General features: G+C 42.8%; 1 protein-coding gene across 3 annotated transcripts in view; it reads left to right on the forward strand.

Annotated features, from left to right (window-relative positions):
• LOC147030789 (uncharacterized) overlaps positions 1–23,450 on the forward strand; it is a 682,768-nt gene that overhangs the window by 632,325 nt on the left and 26,993 nt on the right. For 2 of the 3 annotated variants that reach the window (XM_085875201.1, XM_085875198.1), the window contains exons 14-18: positions 9,297–9,378; positions 11,237–11,710; positions 15,543–15,673; positions 16,431–16,569; positions 17,753–17,910. In XM_085875201.1, coding sequence (XP_085731327.1) covers positions 9,297–9,378; positions 11,237–11,710; positions 15,543–15,673; positions 16,431–16,569; positions 17,753–17,910 — 984 coding nt within the window. The remainder of the gene's footprint in view (positions 1–9,296; positions 9,379–11,236; positions 11,711–15,542; positions 15,674–16,430; positions 16,570–17,752; positions 17,911–23,450) is intronic. The other variant, XM_085875199.1, reaches the window with a different exon arrangement.

A 23,450-nucleotide genomic window follows, 5' to 3' on the forward strand; every position in this document is an offset into this window, starting at 1 on the left:
CCAAATTTAGGTTGTGACCCTCGGATAAGTCCGAAAGGCACGGGTCCCTTACAGGACCATGAATCACCAATAATTCGACCGCGTGGGGTAGGGTTAATTGCCAAACTTCAACATACCTAATTACCCACGCGGAAAAGCTACCGGGGAATTCAGACCCTCGGCAGACCTCGAGTGGGACGAGCCTTTACTGTGCTCGAACAGTGTGTAACCCGAGCGGATGGTCACCAAGGCCTGTCGGTCCATGAACAATTTACTGTCTTGATATTTCTCAACACGCACCGTGCTAAGCCAATAAAAGAAATGACAGGGAATGAGCTGGGACATTCAACAATAGGGAAATTTATTACAATAATCGTGGGACGAGGGGAGCACGTAAGGGCAGAGTTATCCGAATAAAGAAAGGTATCAAATATACAAGCAATTCCTTAAACAATTCTACTTAGAGAGAGGGCCCACGGATACACACACACACACACACACACACACACACACACACACACACACACACACACACACACACACACACACACACACACACACACCAATACCCCAGAAAGAGATGGACCTCGAGGTCTTTATTGCCCCTTCAGCTCGGGAGGGAAGACGAGCTGAGGGAAGAGAACGTGGCTAGCTACCTGGCCGTGTTCGTGCGGCTGGACGACCGCACCTTCCCGGAGCACCAGGCACCAAAGAACGGACCAGGGCAGCCGAACCCAGAGGAGGTGAGATGAGCTGATCTCCCATGATGAGATGGTCGACCGCTTGTCGTAATGCGCCAGACGAGACGCCTCGGATGCGCGGGATGCAGTCAGCCGCAGACCCAGACAGACGCGCACTCGAGCAGACGAGACGCAATCATTCAATATTTTTCCATCGTCGCCTGCTCCCGTTGGGTGGACGGCGTGTCGCAGCTCCACCTTCTTGCAAAGGACCGCCCGCCTCTGGTCCGCGCGTCACCCATTGGGTGGAAAATGACGCATACCCCTATTTGGCGCGAAGCCAGAACGAAACGCTCCATGCCCATATTTGGGCCAAGCCAGTGCAAAACACTTCATGACCATATTTGGTGCGAAATCCACACCACCTGGGGCATGGAATTCCGCCCACGCCTGCATGCCGGCGAGCGCGCGAAGAGCGCGGACAATGCCGAGAGCAGAGGGTTGTTGTTGGGGTAAAAATCCAATCTGTAAAATAACTTTGTAGCGCACGTACACTTAATTACCATTAGACATCGGGGAAAGGGAGCTATCTCTCCACATTTATCTAACAAAATAACTGAGCTACGGGGACCTGAATGTTGAGTGCTCATGGCTGCCAGATTCGTAACAATATATATATATATATATATATATATATATATATATATATATATATATATATATATATATATATATATATATATATGTTCCCTTAGAAGGAACTTCACTGCAGGAAGAGCCATTAGGCCCATTAAGCCTGCACAATGGTGGCTCACCTATGGTTGTTTGGCCATGCTGTATCCTTTTTAAATGCTGAGCATCAAACAAGGAAGCAGTCCATCCACTTTTAAAGCCAGGATTCAAACCACTGACCTCTCACATTCAGAGTCTGAGCAGATGCTCTCATCATTATGCCATCAAGGCTGGTACTTTTAATTAATTTAAGGGTTTCATAAACCATGAACTCTTGATCTCTTTTGAATATTCGTCTTTGCAAAGGAACAGAACGAGTTAGCTGTAATGAAATAGGTAACAACCAAAATTAAGAAATCGTTGTAAAACGACGGGTTATGTGGGGCGTGCAGATGTTTTTCCCTCTTTTCGTTTGATAATTATTTAATTAATTTTATTTCCCTTCTTTAACTGCCCCAATTAATCTCAATTTATTGTGGGGATGGCCGGTTGGAACGTTTCTGGCCCAAGTCTTTCTGGAATGGGCTGGCCAGACCTGGCATTTGACTGAAGGTGTCAGGAAGTTACAATTGGCTCAGGGTACCTGGTGATAACTCACCTGCTCTTTGCAAAAGACAGCGTGGGATCTTTAATGTCCATGAACGCCCACATTTCTGGCAGACAGATACTCCAGCTTAATGCCCCCCCCCCCCCCCCCACGGACTGCGCACACATTGATGCATCTCTCTGCATGTGAAACACCAGTGCGGCAGTTTAGAACTGAGTCGATAATCAAACCCAGGCTAGACAACTGAAAGGCTTGTGCACATAACTCAAAGCTATCCTGCCAGACTCAGTTAATAAATTTGATTAATCTTCAGTTACGAAGAAACAAACTTTCTGTGTTATTTATTACCTCCGCCACCGAAGGTGAAGGAGGTTATGTTTTCACCCCTTTCTGTCTATTTGTTACTTGCAAATAGCAAAGATTTTTCAAGTATATTGGTCAGTCGATTTCGTTATTCTGTCTGTCTGTTTATCGCCTACAGGTCACAATTTTAAACCGATCTTCACGAAACTTCACCACATGGTAGAGTTTGTCATACGGAAGAAGCCTATTGTTTTTGAGGTCAAAAGGTCTACATTGGCCAAAGGTCAACAACTTTGGATGAAAATTGAGGATTTTCCAAATCTCACCTAAGTTGTTGACCTTTGGCCTATGTTGACCTTTTGGTCCATGTTGACCTGAAAAATAATTGGCTCGTTGAATTCATTGACCTGAAATATAAATCCTCTTCAAAGTTCAAACCAATCGGATGAAAATTGAGGATTTTAGAAATCACACCTATTGACTTGAAATGTGAAGAGGATTTATATTTAAGGTCACTGAATTCAACCAGCCAATTATTTTTGAGGTCAACATCGACCAAAAGGTCAACATAGGCCAAAGGTCAACAACTGAGGTGGTATTTCTAAAATCCTCAATTTTCATCCCATTCACTTGAAATTTGAAGAGGGTTTGCATATCAGGTCACTGAATTCAACTAGCCAATTATTTTGAGGTCAACATAGGCCAAATGGTCAGCATAGGCCGAATTTCTAAAATTGTCAATTTTCATCCCATTGACTTGAAATTTGAAGAGTTGCATATCTGGACATTGAATTCAACCACCAATTATTTTTGAGGTCAAATATGTTTTATGGATTTTGCAAGTATCGTGCTCTGCATGACGTCTTCTTGTCTGTCTGTCTGTCTGTCTGTCTGTCTGTCTGTGTGCAGGATATCTCAAAAAGTTCAGTGATTCCTCACCCTTGAGAGATGGGGCCAAAAATGATATATAGCATGATATCTCAAAAAGCTGTGGACAGATTCGGACAAAACTTGGTTGACACATTGGGTGTGTGACAAGGAATAAGTGATTCAATTTTGGTGAATATCCGAATCCAGATCCGGATCCGAGTTTTTTTTTTCAGTGATTCTTCGCCATTGAGAGATAGAGCTAAACTAATATATCGCACAATATGTCAAAAGGCTGTGGATGGATTCGGATGAAACTTGGTGGACGGGTTGGGTGTGTGACCACGACAAATTGTTTCGATTTTGGTGAAGATCTGGATCTGGATATGAGAATTATTTAATTTCTGAAGTGATTCTTTACCATTGAGAGATGGAGCCAAAAAAGATATATAGCATGACATTTCAAAAATGTATTGGGCCCGATATGTTCTCATGGATCCGGAATTATGTGGCGGAGGTATGCGCTCTACCGAGTGCCCTTCTCGTTTTATAATTTAAATTATCTGTAATTTTAATTTTCAAAATGCTTACCTGCTTATATTATACTATTTTCACACAGTGAAATCTCCATGTCAGCTTTACCCCATACTCCTCTAAGTCTGACAGCACAAGGTTATAACTTACAATCCCATGACAACAGCAATGAAACTTCACCCTTAATCAATAATTTCAATAATTGCACGAAATTTGTTGCAGCATTTGACAGCTTAGTTGATAAAAGTATCAGATGTGACTTGAGGCAAGCAACTCCAATTCCAGCTTTGTGCTTTTGGAAATGCTAGGTGTTGCCTTAAAGCTCTCATGTAACCAACGCAGAGCTTAGGATTCACTGCTTAGTCATCCAGAACTGTCAGGATTGATTATCAGCCGTTACCTTTGTCGTAACGCAAGAGAAGAGTGCACGGCAAATGTTAATCGTGATCTCTCTTGCCCGACGTTAACGGAGCCCCATTGCCACAGCAATCTAACCAGCGATGCGTCCCATGGCAGGCATGGATGATGAGGCATGTCACTCTGGGCCGTTAGCCATCTGCCTTGCAGAGCGGCGAGGGTATGTATACAAACTTTTGAGCACCTTCAAATGGCTATAACAGTCAAAATACATATGCAGATTTTAAGTGAATCTCGAGTATTCTACATAAAGCCCATGCTTTTCATTCTCCACGAGACCCAAAAGAATACAGGCACGTCAAGGCCACACAACCAGGAAGAATGCTTTCCGCTTGGCTTATGCAAGGCTTTGATCTCAAGATGGGTCACTGAATGGTACCGAAGTTCTAGCAAAGCCCCACCAGCAATGCATTCCAGCCAAGCTTAGATTATAACCCGATTATTTTTCTGTGACATTTACTTTTTCTTGTTTTTTTAATACTTACACTTATTGTGGTGGCATGATTTCATGCTTTCATCTGGCTATGATCAATGGTGCATCGCCACTTCTAGCGAGTATGGGAGCACCACTGATGAAATGCCCCTATTACCAGTTCACTGATACTCATTTCACCGACCTCAGAAGATTGATAGGCTGGGCTTGAACTCAGGACCTTAAGATCCCAAGCCCACCATCCTAACCACTAAGCCAACACCAGGCTTATGACATTTGCTTTAGTCGTGACAATATTGAGGTAATCCCACTTCCTGCTGTTTTCATGGTCATACGCTATGTCATGCCGTGTAAATATTGAGTTGATCTTTGGGAAGGGGTGAGTGTGATGTGATGCAGGATGCCACATCCTTTCTGAAAGTCATGGATACAACCATTTTTATGACTTTAAGATTCAAAATGTTTTAATCTGCAGCCAATATTGCTTTTAATAATGTCATTGTGATGTTCTCAGGGTATTTTGTAAAGCAGTGTATCCAGCTGTGACCCAATGGGAAGGAACATTGCTTATCACTCCGGCACATGAAGATTTGCAATGGCAGGGTAATCGCTAAAGAAACGTTTCTTGCATTACAATGTCGCCTGAAACGTATGCTGGAAGCAGAGGCCGTGTGTTAATTCTTCATATTATTCGATATAACAGTAAAAATACGACTTTTTGAAGTTCCTGTCATACAAACTAAATAAGCAAGAAGATGACGTCGTGCAGAGTATGATACTTGCAAAATCCATAAAACAAATTTGACCTAAAAAAAAAAAATAATTGCTGGTTGTGTTCAATGATCTGACCTGCAAATCCTCTTCAAATTTCAAGTCAATCAGAAGGAAATTGAGGATTTTAGAAATACCACCTTAGTTGTTGACCTTAGGCCTGTGTGGACCTAAAAAAAATAATTGCCATTTGAATTCAGTGACCTGAAATATAAATCCTCTTCAAATTTCGAGTCAATCAGATGAAAATTGAGGATTTTAAAAATCACACCTAAGTTGTTGACTTTTGGCCGATGTTGACCTCAAAAATAATTCGCTGTTTGAATTCATTGACCTGAAATATAAATCCTCTTCAAATTTCAAGTCAATCAGATGAAAATTGAGGATTTTAGAAATTTGATGAACTTGATAACCTTTTGACCTCAAAAACAATCGGCTTCTTGCTTATGCAGAACTCTACCATGTGGTGAAGTTTTGTGAAGATCGTTTTAAAATTGTGACCTGTAGGCGATAAACAGACAAACAGATTAACAAATTCGACTGACCAAGATATACTTTAAAAATCTTCGATTTTGCAACTAACAAACAGCAGATTGTGAACTGATATTGTTTTCCATAAATGCTTCAGCAGACCTTCTCTGCGCAATAATTCACCAGAGCACAGAGCAGGTATGTGGTCAGAGAATAGAAGTTTCAAAAAAATTATATTTTTAAACTTCAGTAATTAGTACTGCAAATTATACCCGGCAGGATGGTACAGAGTAGGGTATGATTCTCGGCCCGACTACAAAACTGTCGGATTGGGGCTTCACGGACAAAGTGTTGGGTCACAAAAGTGTGCCATCCACTGGATGGACGTCAAGCTGGGAACAAATCTCCTGGCAAGTCTGCAAGCATTAGTTGGTGAAAGTTAATCTCGTGGTGTCCTTCAACAAAGACAAGTCAACTTATAATTGACACCTTGAAGAAATTTCATATTACTTGCCATAACCAACAGAAGGCACCGCATCGGCAGCACTGCTGAGCTCTCAGCAATGTGTAAGCGAGCAGCAAAGTGTTGCACACCACTGAATGAAAAACCGCTAAATACAGTAAATACAACTCCAAATGTTGATCATTATTGCTAAATAATGCTTTCTTTTCTTCGTTTTTTTTTTTCCATTATGCATGTTTTGTTTTGTTGTTTTTTTCCCTTCATTTCTTTTTCCCCATGAACGAGATGAATAGTCTAATGATGAAAGAATATTTTCCAAAATTATCAGCAGATGAGACAGTTGCTGAAAAGGATGTCCATTGAACATATTTGTACTTTTGTTTCAAACAATGTTACTGTTTATTGAAACAGAATCTTAATATGGATTTATAATTGCAGTATGTACATGTGGGAAAACTATGTGCCCAGACTGGGAATCAAGCCCTGGTCCTCTGGTTACCAGTGCTATGCCCTCTGCGCTATCTCGGTGACCCACCAGCTGAGCACGCAATTCTCCCCCTTATAGAGATGCCACTCTTTCTGCCGTGCTTCCGGAACACTCACTGCCAACCATAGGGGCAGCAATGGCTGACGTGACCCTCTCGTGGACAGGCCCGTCGCTGCTCCTATGATTGGCAGTGAGTATCTTCTATCCCGGAAGCAGCGGAGGAAAGAGAGTGGCATCTCTATATGTGGGAGAATTGCGTGTTCCGCCAGTGGGTTGCCCAGATAGCTCAGATGGCTCAGATGGCAGATCACTGGTATGGTTCACAAGATGACCTGGGTTTGTTTTCTGGTCTGGTCACATAGTTTTCCCACATATACATATTATGTATGTTTGCCTGCTCATTTAATCAATTGTGATATAGATTTATTTAAGTGCAAGATACCGCCTCCCCCCAATCCACCCTCTCCTAGTTATACATTCTCCTCTGTCCATTTCTTCCTCGTTCTAAACATTTTTCATTTGAAATTGCCCGCTTATCGTCAGAGGGAGAGCTCACTGGTTTGGACATTCATTGGCCTGAACAGATAACGAAGACTGGGGAAATTACGTTGGGTTCATGTTGTACCCTTTCTTCATGGGGAATCTTGCCCCACCCTTGATATACCTATCGGAGTATCCTACAAAAGTTTCTTGGACATCTAAGGTACTTGAAAACACCGAAAGAACAACTCAATCTTGTGAATTTAAATCCTTTTCATCCCAAGTACAATCTGCTTGAACTTGAAACTTGAAAATCTTGAACCTATACATCTGCTTGAAGTGGCATTTGGAAATCTATAAAGCTACTCTTACCGGACATGGCCATTACCTTGATACACAGAACGCCGGTACCATGGCACTTACACTACACATCCAATGGGACACGGAAGCACTGATTAGAAACATCACTGCTTGTTTCACGTGCACAGGATGTTTGGCCCATTGTTGCATGCATTTGACGGGCTGGGTTTTATACTTCTTGCACTGTGTCATCATTCTTTGTCATTTGATATTACCCGTATCAAAGAACAATGAAAAGCGGAGTTCCACGTGGCTGCATTTGCCATCTGGTGCAGTGACAGCAGGGGAGACTGGAACAAAGAGAACGCCTTCCTTCAAATGAGCATTAAAGCCGGTTGCGGACGTTATTAATGCATCCTATTTCTTTAGGCCATTAACCAGGCTAAAATCCCCAAATCCTTCCAAAGAAGATCTAAAATTCTGGGTCATGTTTTGCGTGGATCAATATTTCATCAACTCTATTCCTGGTCTGTAAATGCTGTCAAAATTCCCCCCATCAGGCTCCACAAATTATAACTCTCCAACGGGACGTATCGGATCGTATCGTACGTCATTTGGTTGTGAAAGATACATGATGTGTAATCTATTCGATTTGGGTGAATGGGAATCATATTTCTGAAAACGTATTAAAATTCCTCTTGGAGATGACAAATGAACTTTGGTTTTGGCCTAAATTTCTGTGAGTTGACATTTAAACAGCGAAAGCTGCTTAATTGTCTCAAGTATTTCATTCCGGGGTCAACAGAAGCTTTCTTCCTGCGTCTGATCGAGCAGGATCATATTTTTCACTTGGCAAAGTACTCAAGACTTGCAACCTCTATCGCTTTCTTTCACAGGTCATTTGTGCTTAGTTTTTAATTGTGCATAGAATTGACTTTTGTTCCTGTTTATCACCACAGTCTGGTTAATTACAATTCCACAGCATGCACCGAAATTCGGACGTCTGAAGCCCCCTTCTTCCGTCATCTTGAACTGATGTAAAAATTTAATAAAACTGGAAACCTTTAGGCAGCAAATGACATGCGTCCGATTCATCCTTTGAGAAAGGCTGTTTGCATGCGTCCAGCTTTTTCCAGATCTCGATATCGTAGCCCGATATGTAATTGCTCGCTATTTCATTTGAAGCATGAACATTGGATAAGACATTCCATGCAGCCATTGTAGATATTTATTCCTCTGTAGTTTATTTTTTTTCTTCCTTTTATTTCCAAGTGGTTTTTTTTTCCTCATCCTCGGAAGGTTATCATCCCAGCAGTGTTGCCAAATGCTTGTTTCCCCTTGAGGCCGTGCCAATTTTCTGCTTGCTCTATTTCTGAGAGTGGATTGCCAGTCGGCATTTGCAATTACTTTAAAATGCTAACTAACTGTGAGGTTTATTTTTGGAGAATACCCACCAGTATAACATCTTGTGTCCGGAGAGAAAATCCATCAGATGATGGATTGTCTCCTTGTGTTTGGAACCCAGGAAATCTCCAGCATAAAGCAATCATAAAGAAAGCATGTAGTATTTTCCCCTCCCCCCCCCCCCCAACAACCTAATTTGAAACCAGCAGCACAATTGCTCACTTCCTTGGTTGCTTGCTTTCAGCTGGCCTGTCATCCCTGACATTGTTTGACGAACAACTGTTCCAGCGCTGAGCAGACAGATCCGTATTGTGGTTGGCATATGTGATTCTTGGAGGAAACAGATTTCCCCTCTTATTTGGTATTGTATACAGAGTGCCATTTTTCTGCATGATACAGCTAATACATTGCTGTGTTGTCTCATTCAGGGAGAAGGCAGCTGTCGGGATGTTTTGAAGCCTTCAATACAAAATGGATTAAGTGGTGAATCCATACAGGCACAGGAAAAAGGTGAGGTCCAGCAGAAGGATTTCAGCTCGAGCATCTCCTATTTCTTATTGAACAGGCAGCCAGCCGTACCGTTATGGCAGAGGTTATGAGGTTTGAAGAATACAATCGCATCACTGTCTGATACAGAGCTCTCGGAAAACAACTTTCAAATAATTATTGATGCTCAACATCCATGTAGAATTTCCATCAACAGGAATTTCAGGAAAGACACGGAGAAGGATTGCGGTGAAAACTAACGCATGTGAGAGATGGGTATTGGAAAGAAAGTAAGTTGAGAGTAGGTATGAATAAGGGGATGGAGGTGTGTGTGTGTGTGTGTGTGTGTGTGTGTGTGTGTGTGTGTGTGTGTGTGTGTGTGTGTGTGTGTGTGTGTGTGTGTGTGTGTGTGTGTGTGTGTGTGTGTGTGTGTGTGTGTGTGTGTGTGTGTGTGTGTGTGTGTGTGTGTGTGTGTGTGTGTGTGCGCGCGCGTGTGTGTGTGTGTGTGTGTGTGTGTTTTGTGATGTGCATCAGATCACCAACCATCCTCAATACAGTGTTGATGCTGCTGAAGCTGCTTCTTTGGCTGCAGTTGCAATCCTGGTGGGGTTGCCACTCTGACAGAGGAAGTCACAGCAGGAATTTAAAATTTGGCCATGGTACCGGCGATAGCTTGCCTCCTCTTTGCAAAGGACACCATGGGATATTTAACATCTACCCAAGGGATGGTACACATTGATGAATCACCCTTCCTGTGAAACACCAGGATGACAGCTTGTAGCTGGTTCAGGATTCAAACCCAGGCTCGACAGCTTTGAGGCGAGTATGCGTACATCTGGGCCATCCCGTAATGCACATGCTTGATATTAAAAATATACCTGCTTGGTACAGTACAGCTGGCAATAACAATCCTCATCAAATTATAATTGACTAACAGAAATGTTCAAGCTCTGAATGCTGGTAGTGCCATTTCCCCCAAGGGATGACTTCGATGCGCTAAAACGCTCATAACAACGGCAGTTTCACACACAACCTTGCACTGTCCCATAAATTTGCACACTGAGATACAAACTAATTCCGTGATGTGATTTTTAAAGCAGAACCACATTGATGCTGATATTATTACAACCGCAATTGCTCCTTTAAGTTATGCAGTGTGCAACATTGTGAAATGCTTCCCGCTTCCTTAGCAGTAATTGTACAAAGTGAGTCACAGAGGAAGGAAAGATTGATTCTGACCTTGAGTTTCAGACGACCAGGCCTATATTATTTCCAGGATATCGTCTTGAATGTTGCAGATGAAAGCCGTAACATTGGACGCAACCTTGAACACGCCTCGATCGCTCTTCTCAATTTCCTGACCCCATGACCCACTCTCGATGCACTAGAATTTGATAGTACCATCGGTTCTTTTTTTGGCAGAGCAAGCGACCTTATCGACAACAGAGTGCTCTGATTTAGTAGGTCTGAGTCCGATATTGTGGGTGAAGGCCGCATGGCTGGCTGCCTGACGTGCATGATAGACAACAGGACCATTAGAAAGGAATGCGATGCAGATAACATCGATTTTTCTTGTTTTTTTCATCTGTCATTTCACCATGATGATGAGGTTATCAGGTAGTGTTTCATAAAAGAAAGCAAGATGAGTACCTGCCTTGCTCTTTTAGCTCTTAAGCTTATGCAGTAAACTAAATAATGCAAGACGCAACTGTAAGCTGAGGAAATTGATGCAGAGGAATCTTTACCTGAGGTCTGGCTTAAGTTATTTGTGACTGAATAGAACCTCAATTTATTCCAATTTTATTACTATTGTGTACAATTTTTGGGGGTTTTTTCATATCCATGCCTTCTAAATGCCTTCTCTCCATATCTGGTCCTCCAGAGTTTCAATGCCAGATGCGAACACTGGACAGCGGTATTGGCACCTTTCCCCCACCAGACCCTGCATCAAAAGGTGTTGGTCGCAGCTCATCTCGCCGTTGGGCCCGTTCTGAAGATCAACCAGAAGAAATCGGTGGCACCGACACACTTACCAAGGATACATGCCCTTTGCCACCCAGTTCTTCAGACCCAACAGCCTCCAACCTTTGCCGGAAAACTGGGCTCAACCAAGCCATCGTGCAAAGTCACAGCAAAGCTCTTGTAGCTACAACTGCAATGAGCAGCAATGGCGACACCTCTGCTGGCTCTTTGTTGCGGTTGGACCCAGACATCACTGCTCGGGCACAGACATTGGAGCGGAAGTTGAGCAGTGTGCCTGATACAGAGGGGATATGCCATTCCTTGTCTGATCCAACTGTGGCAACACGGACAGGACGCAGTGGAATGAGTAGACTTCCCAAACCTGTCATTGCAGGTCATTTATCTCTCTCTCTCTCTCTCTCTCTCTCTCTCTCTCTCTCTCTCTCTCTCTCTCTCTCTCTCTCTCTCTCTCTCTCTCTCTCTCTCTCTCTCTCTCTCTCTCTCTCTCTCTCTCTCTCTCTCTCTCTTTCTCTTTCTCTTTCTCTTTCTCTTTCTCTTTCTCTTTCTCTTTCTCTTTCTCTTTCTCTTTCTCTTTCTCTTTCTCTTTCTCTCTCTCTCTCTCTCTCTCTCTCTCTCTCTCTCTCTCTCTCTCTCTCTCTCTCTCTCTCTCTCTCTCTCTCTCTCTCTCTCTCTCTCTCTCTCTCTCTCTCTCTCTCTCTCTCTCTCTCTCTCTCTCTCTCTCTCTCTCTCTCTCTCTCTCTCTCTCTCTCTCTCTCTCTCTCTCTCTCTCTCTCTCTCTCTCTCTCTCTCTCTCTCTCTCTCTCTCTCTCTCACCTCTCTCTCTCTCTCTCTCTCTCTCTCTCTCTCTCTCTCTCTCTCTCTCTCTCTCTCTCTCTCTCTCTCTCTCTCTCTCTCTCTCTCTCTCTCTCTCACCTCTCTCTCTCTCACCTCTCTCTCTCTCTCTCTCTCTCTCTCTCTCTCTCTCTCACCTCTCTCTCTCTCTCTCTCTCTCTCACCTCTCTCTCTCTCTCTCTCTCTCTCTCTCACTCTCTCTCTCTCACTCTCTCTCTCTCTCTCTCTCTCTCTCTCTCTCTCTCTCTCTCTCTCTCTCTCTCTCTCTCTCTCTCTCTCTCTCTCTCTCTCTCTCTCTCTCTCTCTCTCTCTCTCTCTCTCTCTCTCTCTCTCTCTCTCTCTCTCTCTCTCTCTCTCTCTCTCTCTCTCTCTCTCTCTCTCTCTCTCTCTCTCTCTCTCTCTCTCTCTCTCACCTCTCTCTCTCACCTCTCTCTCACCTCTCTCTCTCTCTCTCACCTCTCTCTCTCTCTCACCTCTCTCTCTCACCTCTCTCTCTCACCTCTCTCTCTCTCTCACCTCTCTCTCTCTCACCTCTCTCTCTCTCTCTCTCTCTCTCACCTCTCTCTCTCACCTCTCTCTCACCTCTCTCTCTCTCTCTCTCTCTCTCTCTCTCTCTCTCTCTCTCTCTCTCTCTCTCTCTCTCTCTCTCTCTCTCTCTCTCTCACCTCTCTCTCTCACCTCTCTCTCTCTCTCTCTCTCTCACCTCTCTCTCTCACCTCTCTCTCTCTCTCTCTCTCTCTCTCTCTCTCTCTCTCTCTCTCTCTCTCTCTCTCTCTCTCTCTCTCTCTCTCTCTCTCTCTCTCTCTCTCTCTCTCTCTCTCTCTCTCTCTCTCTCTCTCTCTCTCTCTCTCTCTCTCTCTCTCTCTCTCTCTCTCTCTCTCTCTCTCTCTCTCTCTCTCTCTCTCTCTCTCTCTCTCTCTCTCTCTCTCTCTCTCTCTCTCTCTCTCTCTCTCTCTCTCTCTCTCTCTCTCTCTCTCTCTCTCTCTCTCTCTCTCTCTCTCTCTCTCTCTCTCTCTCTCTCTCTCTCTCTCTCTCTCTCTCTCTCTCTCTCTCTCTCTCTCTCTCTCTCTCTCTCTCTCTCTCTCTCTCTCTCTCTCTCTCTCTCTCTCTCTCTCTCTCTCTCTCTCTCTCTCTCTCTCACACTCTCACTCATGCACTCACTCTTACTGGTTAAAACATTCTGATGTCAGTGATAGTGTTTTGGAATTATACTTAGGAACAATCTCTCTCATTCTAAATCTCACATCAGGAACAAAGATTGAAATGTTAAGATCTTAAATAGCGTACACATTCAATATAACTCAAAAGTAAAACTTCAATGCATCAACCAGGCCCATAATAAGTTTCCAAGTTTCATCTCATCTCACTTTTTTGGCACAATCCTAATTACTTTACAAGACTTTTGCAACCCTCAAAATACACACGGAGCATCACCCATACATACAATCTTTGTTTGGCAGTGAGATATCACTGATATAATTTATTAAATCTGTTTCAGTAAAAAATAAAAGTTTATGACGGGTTCGATTTCACCAGCACAGTGCACACTTTTAGAATTTGACAAATGATAGGGTAGAAGAGAAGAGAATGAGCAGGAGGTTTATTTCGCTACAAATGGCACGAGAAATAAATATCATTTCAATTCGGTAGATAATCATGATCATCAATGTACCGTACTCTTTACGAAACATCCGTGCTGCCGAATAAGTTTCTGGGCAAGGGTTAAGGTTATGGATATGCTGGGTAGTTCATCATTGCCTTCCCAGCAGTCAGTCAGGGCAGGAATTTGGAATTTGGTCAGGGTGCCAGTGATAGCTTGCCTACTCTTTTCTGAGGGCACCGTGGCATCTTCAACATCACCAACTACCACTACTGGTGGACAGGACACCCAGCTTAACATCCTCCTGATGGACCATGCATATGTTGATGTGTCGACCTGCATGCGAAACACCAGGATGCCAGTTTATAGGATGGCTGAGATTCAAACCCAGCCAAGACAGGTGAGAGGCATGTATGTGTACCTCGAGGCTGTCCTGCCGGCCCCAGGATTACTGTATATGCACATGTGAGGTGACTCAAGTGGAAGCATTTGGCAATTATAGAGATCTGTGTTCATTAGTTTCAGGGGTTTTTTTTTCTTTCTTTATTTGTATTCAAAGCCAAGGCTCGTGAAAGAGCCAGAACATTGAACGGATCAGGACGCAACACAACTAAAGGAACAGTAGAGAGGGTGGGGTGGGGAGGGAGGACACCAACAGCAGAGATGAGGGACAAAATAGAGGGAGACTTGGACAGGCAATGGGTGTGGGGATGAATGAGGGATAAGAGAGGACACATGGGTTTTACATGATGGATACAGAAACAAACTCTCAGGAAGGAAAAACTGAAAATTTGGAAGGAGGTTGACTTGAAGGTGAGAGTGGGGGGTGGTTTTAGTGGTGTCGAAAGATCATGGTTTTGGATGGGAGATGATCTGAGATGGCGATGCGAACAGCTGTTTTTCAGATTTGGAGTGAAGCTTCTGCTCTCAACAAAAACCTTTGTACACAAAAGTATATTTTCAGTCATATAATATCTCACACACACACACACACACACACACACACACACACACACACACACACACACACACACACACACACACACACACACACACACACACACACACACACTTGGGACAAATAGATCTTTTAATTGTTGCATGATATCCTTTATCTCCTGGTTTTCTTTTGTGTGAGGGGGTTTGTTTCCTTGTTTGTTTTTGTGTGTATTTGTTTGTTCATTCCAATCGTCTGACTTGTTTTTTATTTCAAATATCTTCAACAATACGCAGGAGGCCTTTAAAAATGGACAATTGTGAAAATTGGGCCATGATTTTTTTAAAAAAAATTGCAAACAACAGCAAATGTTCAACAATATGGCTTCACACACTATAAGTACAAATGCCTCTCCTTTTTCAGCAGTCAAGAGGTAGACCATTGAGATCAAAGCAGGTAACAAAACGGGATGAAAGACTATCCTGGGAGTGATTAAAAGACTATCCCCACAACGGCACAGTGTGATTAAAAAAAAATCGTGTCTTAATAGAAAATATTTCTGAATGACAGGACGCTACCAATTTTCTACAACGCTGACACATGGGACGTTTCACACACCACCATATGAAGCATCCTGACATGCTTTGGCTTTAAAAATTTGGCATAAGCCCCATGAGTTGTGATGATTGGCTGGAAAAAGTATCACAACAAAATATGAGCACATTTTTGGAGAGATATATTTGAATTAAGTCTGTCATCAAATATTATTTGGTTTTTGTTGTTATTGCTGTTGTTGTTGGTGTTGAGTAACTGAACTTGGAATCATCTGGTCATCAGGGCCTGTCAAGCTCCCCGCATCAACGAGAGACTGTGGAAATGTGGAGGCTGCTCCACTGCACCCAGCACGTTCACGAACCCAGAGGTCAGCAGTGGGAGGACATGAGAAATCTGGAAGCGCTTCACTCGAGGTGAGCACGAGATGTATTTCCCATCAAACACTTTCGCTGTGAGCAGATTACCTTACCCTTGATTATTTTTTATTTGCAAATGGTACACATTGTGCTTTGCTCCTTCTCATTGTCCTATTGCTTGTCCATCGCAACAATCTAACCTCTTTCTTTTCCCCTCTTTGTTAGCATGAATGCCCTGTTATGCATTTCCGCCGACATGACATTTTCTCTATTACTTCATGTTTCTTTGTAGTCTCACAACCCATTCATCTCGTGTATTAAGTTACTCTTCTTAGCAAATTACTACATAGGATTCAATCAGAATTTTGCCTTCTGGTGGTATCATTATCAAGGTGTGTCTGTGCTGCTAATGCCCCTGTCAGTTCGGGCAGAAATTTCGAATTTGACCAGGGTGCCGGCACACATTGGACGGCTCTTTTTGAAAGACACCGTGGAATCTTTAACTCCTACCAGCGAATGCTAACATATGGGAGACAGCCAGCTTAACGCCCCCTCCAAAGGACTGTATACTCATTGATGCAATTAAAATGGGATAGTCCAACGTAAGACCGAAAGAACTTGTGATAAAATGAAGATCTCTACCAAAATGAGGTCTGGAGTGGAGTTATTCCAGGTCATGGACACGTGGTGCGAAGAATGATTCCTCCTGGCCAAAATCATCCTGGACAAGAGTAGAATAAGGTTTATCATTTCATATAACACCATGAATTGCAATATATTTCTTTCCATTTTCCTGTTTGTTTCATATTGCCAGGAGCATATCGAATCAACAGCTTACTTGACAGAGAGCAGCAGCGAGGCTGGAAGTGACAGTGAAGCATGCAATGAGCTGCCAAGCCCTCTACATGAACCACCACTCACCCTCATGCCTGAGCTCCATCAGTGCAAGCAAGGTCAGCCCAAATTTTTATTTAAAAAAAAAAATCGAGTTTGCTGGTATGATTTCTTTTGAAAAAAAAAAAAACGAAATTTCAAAACAAATTCGAATTGGGACCCTTCTCTCCCGCAGTGAAGCATGACAACATTATCACCAACGTTTTGACAACTGCAAAGTGGAAAAAGCAAAAGCATAACCAACTCGAGGTTTTTTTTTTGGCCAAAAAAAGGGGAAATGCTCAGAAAGCCCCACGTTTCAGCCGTGGAGTAACCGTCATGAGGGACTACCAACACGGGCCGTGTGCAGTCAGACCGTAAATTCCCTCTTGGAGAGGCTGACGTAGGCCTAAAATAGACCCTAAGACTCAGGCATGACAAAATCCCACCACCACAAAGACAAAACAGAGCAAATCCCTGCCCACTTGTGTTTCCTTCAATCATGTGCACATTGAAATGCCTGCCTGCCTGTAATTCTCCAAACACCTTTTTCATGATCAAGAAATTGGTTCATGCTGTGCAACTAACCATGCACTCCCCTGCTGGCATCGTTGGGATGATAGCAATTTCAAGCCCGTTTCATATGTTTCCCAGCAGATCTAATGGGCTTCACAAGACAACTGAGAGGCACCAGCTTATCCTGCTACTCAAACTTTCCAACATCCCTCGTAGCATATTTTAGCCTCTTCCCTGTGAACGGTTAATTCACTGATAATGCTTATGATATGCAGGGGCTATGATATCCATTTATCTTTGCTGGCCTTTTCCTCTTTCTGTTTTTCAAAGAAAAAATCCATGTGACCTTTGTGCACTACCCCTTTTTTGGTTGTTGACCATGCTATCGCCCTGTGGAGATCTCCCTGTGGAGTGTCACATATACTACAGCAAGGCTCTGGATGTTCCTTAGCTTAGCTATCAGGAAAGTTCCTTAGCTATCAGGAAAGTTTCAAAAGTGGAAATTCCCCTTCTGAGCTTATACATCACGTGACTGTTGGTACGATCAACGATCATTTCGAGGGAACGTGGCTGGCTGTATTGCTGATGCAGTAGAACCTGCATGTTAGAACAGGGATTTGGAATTTGTCCAGGCGTGTCCAGGTGATCACTCACGTCCTCCACATCGAAGGACACCAACTAACGCTAGAAGACGGGACACCCAACTTAACGTCCCAACTGAATATTGCATTTTATGTCTGTTCCCAGCCATGAGGATGCGATTACTGCCAACCTCACTGTCATCACCCGTGTCCCTACTGGGTGTCTTTCATCGCGATGCATGCACTCCACGTGCAGCACCAACAACCCACTCTTTTGGTTACCACCTGCAGGCCAACCATGACGACGATGACATGGAAAGTGAGGTGATGACATCACACATTAATTTCAAACCACAACTTGTAATAATTATGACTTGCTGGAATCCATGAATGAAAGAGGAACTTGTATCGAACCGACTGAATTGTAATTATACAGATATTGAGCTTTAGCTTGGCACAAGTTGGGCTCAAAACCATGTTTGTCCTAAAAAAAAAAAATGCTCGCAGGATATGTGTGGAACATCTCCCAGTAGTAAATGAATGCAATCCGCCTCTATCTATGAAGTAATGTAATTGGTTGCGAGCACATTTGTCGCTTGTGTCGAAACACAAATTTGACTCGAGCCACATGAAAACTTTTTACTTTTTCTTTTTTTGGCGATCATTTCCCATACAAAGTCAGAAAAAAAATTTTTGATGATCATTTTCCCAGAAAAGGTCAACAAAAATTTCCTTCCATTGCCAAACATGCACACTACTGTTTATAGTGAACAAACAATCGACTTACCATGAGGCCTTGTGTGCGGTTTACCGATGTGGCGGTGTTCACCTGCCAATAGTAGTAGTCCAAGGCAAAAGAGTAAGTTGTGAGAAAGTCAGTGAGGTGAGCGACTCCGGTAGGTCGGTGGTTCGAACCCCAGCCGAGTCATACCAATGACTTCAAATATATATGATACATGCTGCTTCCTTGCTTGACGCTTAGCATTTAAAAAGGATAGAGCACAGAGAAAACGACCATAGGTTGACAGTCATTGCACAGGCTTGAATGGACTAATTTCCTCCTCCTGCATTGAAGTCCCTTGTAAGGGAACTTGTACTTGTTTATTTATTTATTTTATAAATGATTCCGTGATTTCAATCTCTACCCTTTCATCAGCATCGTTAAATTGTCACGGTGAAAGGCTTGACGAGACCTTGTTGTGAAAACTTAGATGATAGTGCAGCTTGTCTTGCAGAACCCATCATTAATAATTAATTATGGCCGAAGCAGCGTACGAAGCTTGTTTGAATGCGCACCCAATTATCTTTCACAGCAGAAGTTAAGACTTATGCCAATATACTGGATCATTTTACTATTTACCGGCATCTGTTCAAGCTCATTTGGAAAGTTTGCCCAACTCGTCGATAAAGTGGTTCTGTTCTCAACTCTTTCCTGAGTTGCGTGGAAAACGACACGATGAATGCTGGGAAATGAACCTTTTTTTGTTTTTAGTATTGAAATATGCAGCAGGTGTCAAAAGTTCCTTCACAATAGCATGCCTCTTGAGTTCTCTTATGATCCATTTTTTTTAAAGAAATGTGATTTTCTCAAAACATTTCCACCCATACCTGTAAAAATGCAGAAAGTTGTGTATCCTTGTGCTGTGCAGTATAAGCAACAGTAATATTTGTCCTTGGCACCTTGCAGACATGATGTTCATCAATGATTCATCATGACGGAAAAAACAGTCTTTGATATTCAGAAGACTAAGCCACTCATGGTTCCATTCTACGAGCAAAATATTTTTGACAAAACTTCTTCTTAGAGGAATGGCTCGGTGAGGGAGTGGGTAAAGTGTCGCTGTTGAATGAAGAACTCGTCTTTCTCGTGAAGGCTAATGTAGATCTGCATCACAGACAGTTATAACCGGTGGATGAAACCAATAAGACGTTGATTGAGGTGTGCTAACTACCATGGGGAGCAAGAAGAAGCTGACGCATCAGTTGTTAACCCCTCTAGGTGTTCACCTTTTGTTGTCAACCCTTTTTAGCTCCAACGAAGAGTTAACAACTGAAACACCAGCTTCTCCTTGCTTTCCACAGAGGTTAGCAAACCTCGATTAATGACTTGTTGATTTATTTATATATTCTCATTGTGTTGACCTCGCTGGTGTTGGTTAGATTCCAATAACTGCTCAGCAGAAATTTCTGAACCCTGTGACAAAGTGACAACCTGTCCAGGATTTGGTTCTTAGTCACAGAAACATTCATAACTTCTCACAAATACCCTGATGCTCTATCAAGAGGATGAGCCTGCCCCACTTTCATACAGACCTGGTTGCATTTAACATGAGCTTGTTTAGTGAATCTATTTTAAGGTTTTATGGAATTAAGGAGTTTAATGGAATATATTCACGAAAGCATTTTGCATTGATAAATATGGTTCAAAGCTTGGAACACAGATTTTAGTTGAAGAGAAGGTTTTTGGGAATAGCATAAAACTAATAATAACAAAATAGGACCACTGGACCTGTAACTTATCTGGGCTCTGGCCTAATGTTGTAACCTAAATTTGGTAGCATTCTGACTGGTGGGTCTGGAGAAGAAAATTTTGGAAGGAATTTACTTAGTCGGCCATTTTGACATACTTAAAGTCATGTGACCAGAATGAACTTTGCAATCCCCGTTACCAGTCAGGAGCGGAACGTTGCTACCAAATTTTGGTCCGATCGGCCCGGCGGTTTGGGGACGGATGGTCGAACGTCCAGACAGACGAACGGACAGTGCACGATGAAAATACCTTATCTGGAATTTCAATTCCATATAAGCTAATAATAACTAGAGAGTTCATAGAACACCTTACCCCACGCAGTCTTGAGAAAAAGGACATGGGCGGGGTCTGCGAGCAGCAAATTTGATCGGGCGAGATGATGTAAAATGCCGTAATATTTTTCTCGAACTACTGCTAAACAAAAGGGTTTTGAAAGTGTCAATCAGGCAATTTGTTTTCTTCGTCGTTCAAGTATATAATTCGATTGAAATAAAATATTAATTTTAAACATTGAAGGAAAGAAAATTCAGAAGTTTACCACCTTTGCTGCAAAGTCTTTTACACTACCTTATTTAACATCTTACATGAGTTCTTCATACCAGTTGTTTGTGTCCTTTATGACATCTTTAAAACTGTAAGTTTCCTGTTTGGAATGATTTTAAATTTGGTTTGACTGCCAGACAGGCAGACAGGCTAAAAAAAATCTCACTCCTCTCCTTACATGTGTGATCAGGATGAATTTTTGGCGAACATACTGCTAAACTACAGGTTTGTTTTCTGATTCATGTTCAATATCTAACATTCAATTGAAATTAAGTTGTTCCTCGATCATAAACTGATGTCTGTGGACAGACAGACAGACAGACAGACAGACAGATGGACAGACAAAAGTCCAATTGCTAAATCCCGCTTTTCGCTTTACGCACATGGGGTGATAATAATTTTCCATAATGATGCTATTTCACCAAAAAAGTTGATTGTGCATATAGACTGACTTGTCCCCAAAAAGGATCACAGTGCACTCAATGTATGAGGCTGTTGTGTTATAGACCAGGAAGGGTCCTAATTAAACAAATAAGCAAGGCTGTCAACTTGACACTCAAATATTACAGGAAATTTTTATAATTTGGCAAAACGTAGTAGCCATTAGGTACTGTCAACCAAGGTACTGTCATTTTGTGATTTTGTAACCAGCTTCAGGAGTCATTTTTGTCCAACAAACTTTGGTAACCAATTTGGTAATTAGTTTGGTAATTTGGTAAGCATTTGCGTTACAAATCAATTGGTAACCAGTGTAATTTGGCCATGGCACTGTCAACCAAGGTACCAGATTCGGTGGCATTGCGGTTGGAGTGTCCACTCTGAGTCTGGTTGGTCGCTGATTTGATTCTGACCCGAGTCATACCAAAAACCTTATGAACGGCACGTGCTGCTTTCTCGTTGGACATTCAGAATTTAGGGAGTAAACTCTGGAGAAAGAAATCAACAGCTGGCTTATGGCCCCTTCCAAATAATGACCTGCTTGAATGTTATTGCACCAGGAAACAAACCCACACCAGATTCATCTGAGGTGAGCATGCTTTGTACACGGTAACCTATCCTGTTGGTCGAGGAGAGTATAAGTGGGGAAATTACATGCAATGGTGGTTTAAATTTCACTTTAACTTTTGGTTGTAAAACGTAGAGTAATGTATGTCAATTAATAATGTTTTTTTTGTGAATGTCCCTTTAATGTTGGGAGCCATTACCCATTATAATTTTGTCTCCTGTTGCAATGCATGCACTGAAAATCTAGATGGTAGCAAGTGAGATAATAAAGAGTAAAAGAGCAAATCGTTATGAAATATCTGCTTAACGAAAACATTCAAGCCGGTTTTGCAGACCATTGGCTGCACAGTTTTATGATGATTTCCAGTTAATAACATCCATATTAAAGAGCATCTTGGGGGCAATAAGTGTTGACCAAGGTGATTCCGAATGATGTCCCGTATTGGTGACATACATGTCAGTTAAAAATATGTCTGAGCTGGCTAAATGACGTGCTGGTACTCCCTCAAACTTGCGACCCAAATGGCGGTTCGAGCCTGAGCAGCCACCACACCAGACAAATGGTGCTTTCCGTGTGTACGCCAATTGTCCCAAACCCAATTTGTCCTTTAACAGACGAGTAACAACTAAGCCGCTTGCGATCATGGCAACTCAAATCACGCAGAAACCAAGTGACTTAATGTGCGTATTTAATAAGTTAATAGCCATGCTGTTGCTGTTTTGATTGCGGTTTCTGTGTTCTGTGGGGGAGGTGGGGTTGGAGAGTTATGATGGGGATGGGGTGGGTTGAAGAGTTGTGGTGGTGGGATGGTTGAATAGTTATGGTGGTGGGGGTGGTTCAAGAGTTGTGGTGGGGTGTCGGTTGAGGAGTTGTGGTGGTGGGGTGTGGGTTGAGTTGTGGTGGGGGGCAGGTTTATGAGTTGTGGTGGGTGGGTTGAGGAGTTGTGGTGGTGGGGGCAGGTTCATGGATTATGGTGGGTAGGTCGAGGAGTTGTGATGGCAGGGGATTGAGGAGTTGTGGTGGGGCTCGGAAGTTGTGAGGGGAGGTTGAGTAGTTGCGGTGGGGTAGGGGGTTGTGAAGGGGGATGAGGATTTGTGATGGGGTAGGGGTGGTTGAGGAGTTGTGGTGTGGGAGGAGTTGAGAAGTTGTGGTGACTGGAAGGAGGTTGAGGAGTTGTGATTGGGGGTGGGGGGTGTTGAGGAGTTGTTGGTGGGGGGGGTGTTGAGGAGGAGTTGTGGGTGCGGGGAGGTTGATGAATTTTTGTTTAAGAGGGGGAAGTTGAGAATTTGGGTTTGGGAGGGAGAGTTGATGAGTTGGGGTTCGTAAGGGTGGTGGGAATTGAAGTGTTGAATTCACATTTTACATTTTGAGTGTGTTCCGTGGGTTTCATCTAGGCATATATAATAGGCTAATGCTCACCGTCTGTCCCCCCCCCGCCCCTCACCTCCCCCACCCCGAAACATGGAAATGCTCCTCAGAGAGAATCAATGACGGTATTCGGTAAAGGGAAAGAAGATTGCTTCAAATTAATCCAAACCGGGAATATTATATTTAAAACAAAGTTGTACACAAGAGATCTTTATGCATATAAAGTGCAGCGAGTGCAGCATTTAGAACCGAGATTTACCCAATCAAATGTTTTGAATAAATCAACAACTTGTTAAACTCATTGACTCTCTTCTTTTCTTTCAGAGTCAGGTACATACAATTACAACTCAAGACATTCCTGATTGAACCTCCCATTTTGGCCTCTTTAAATCAGCACAAGAACAAAGGGCTAATATA

This window comes from Eptatretus burgeri, chromosome 3, assembly GCF_056783735.1.
Source record: "Eptatretus burgeri isolate ZD-2024b chromosome 3, Ebu_testis_v1, whole genome shotgun sequence".
Taxonomy (NCBI): Eukaryota; Metazoa; Chordata; class Myxini; order Myxiniformes; family Myxinidae; genus Eptatretus; species Eptatretus burgeri.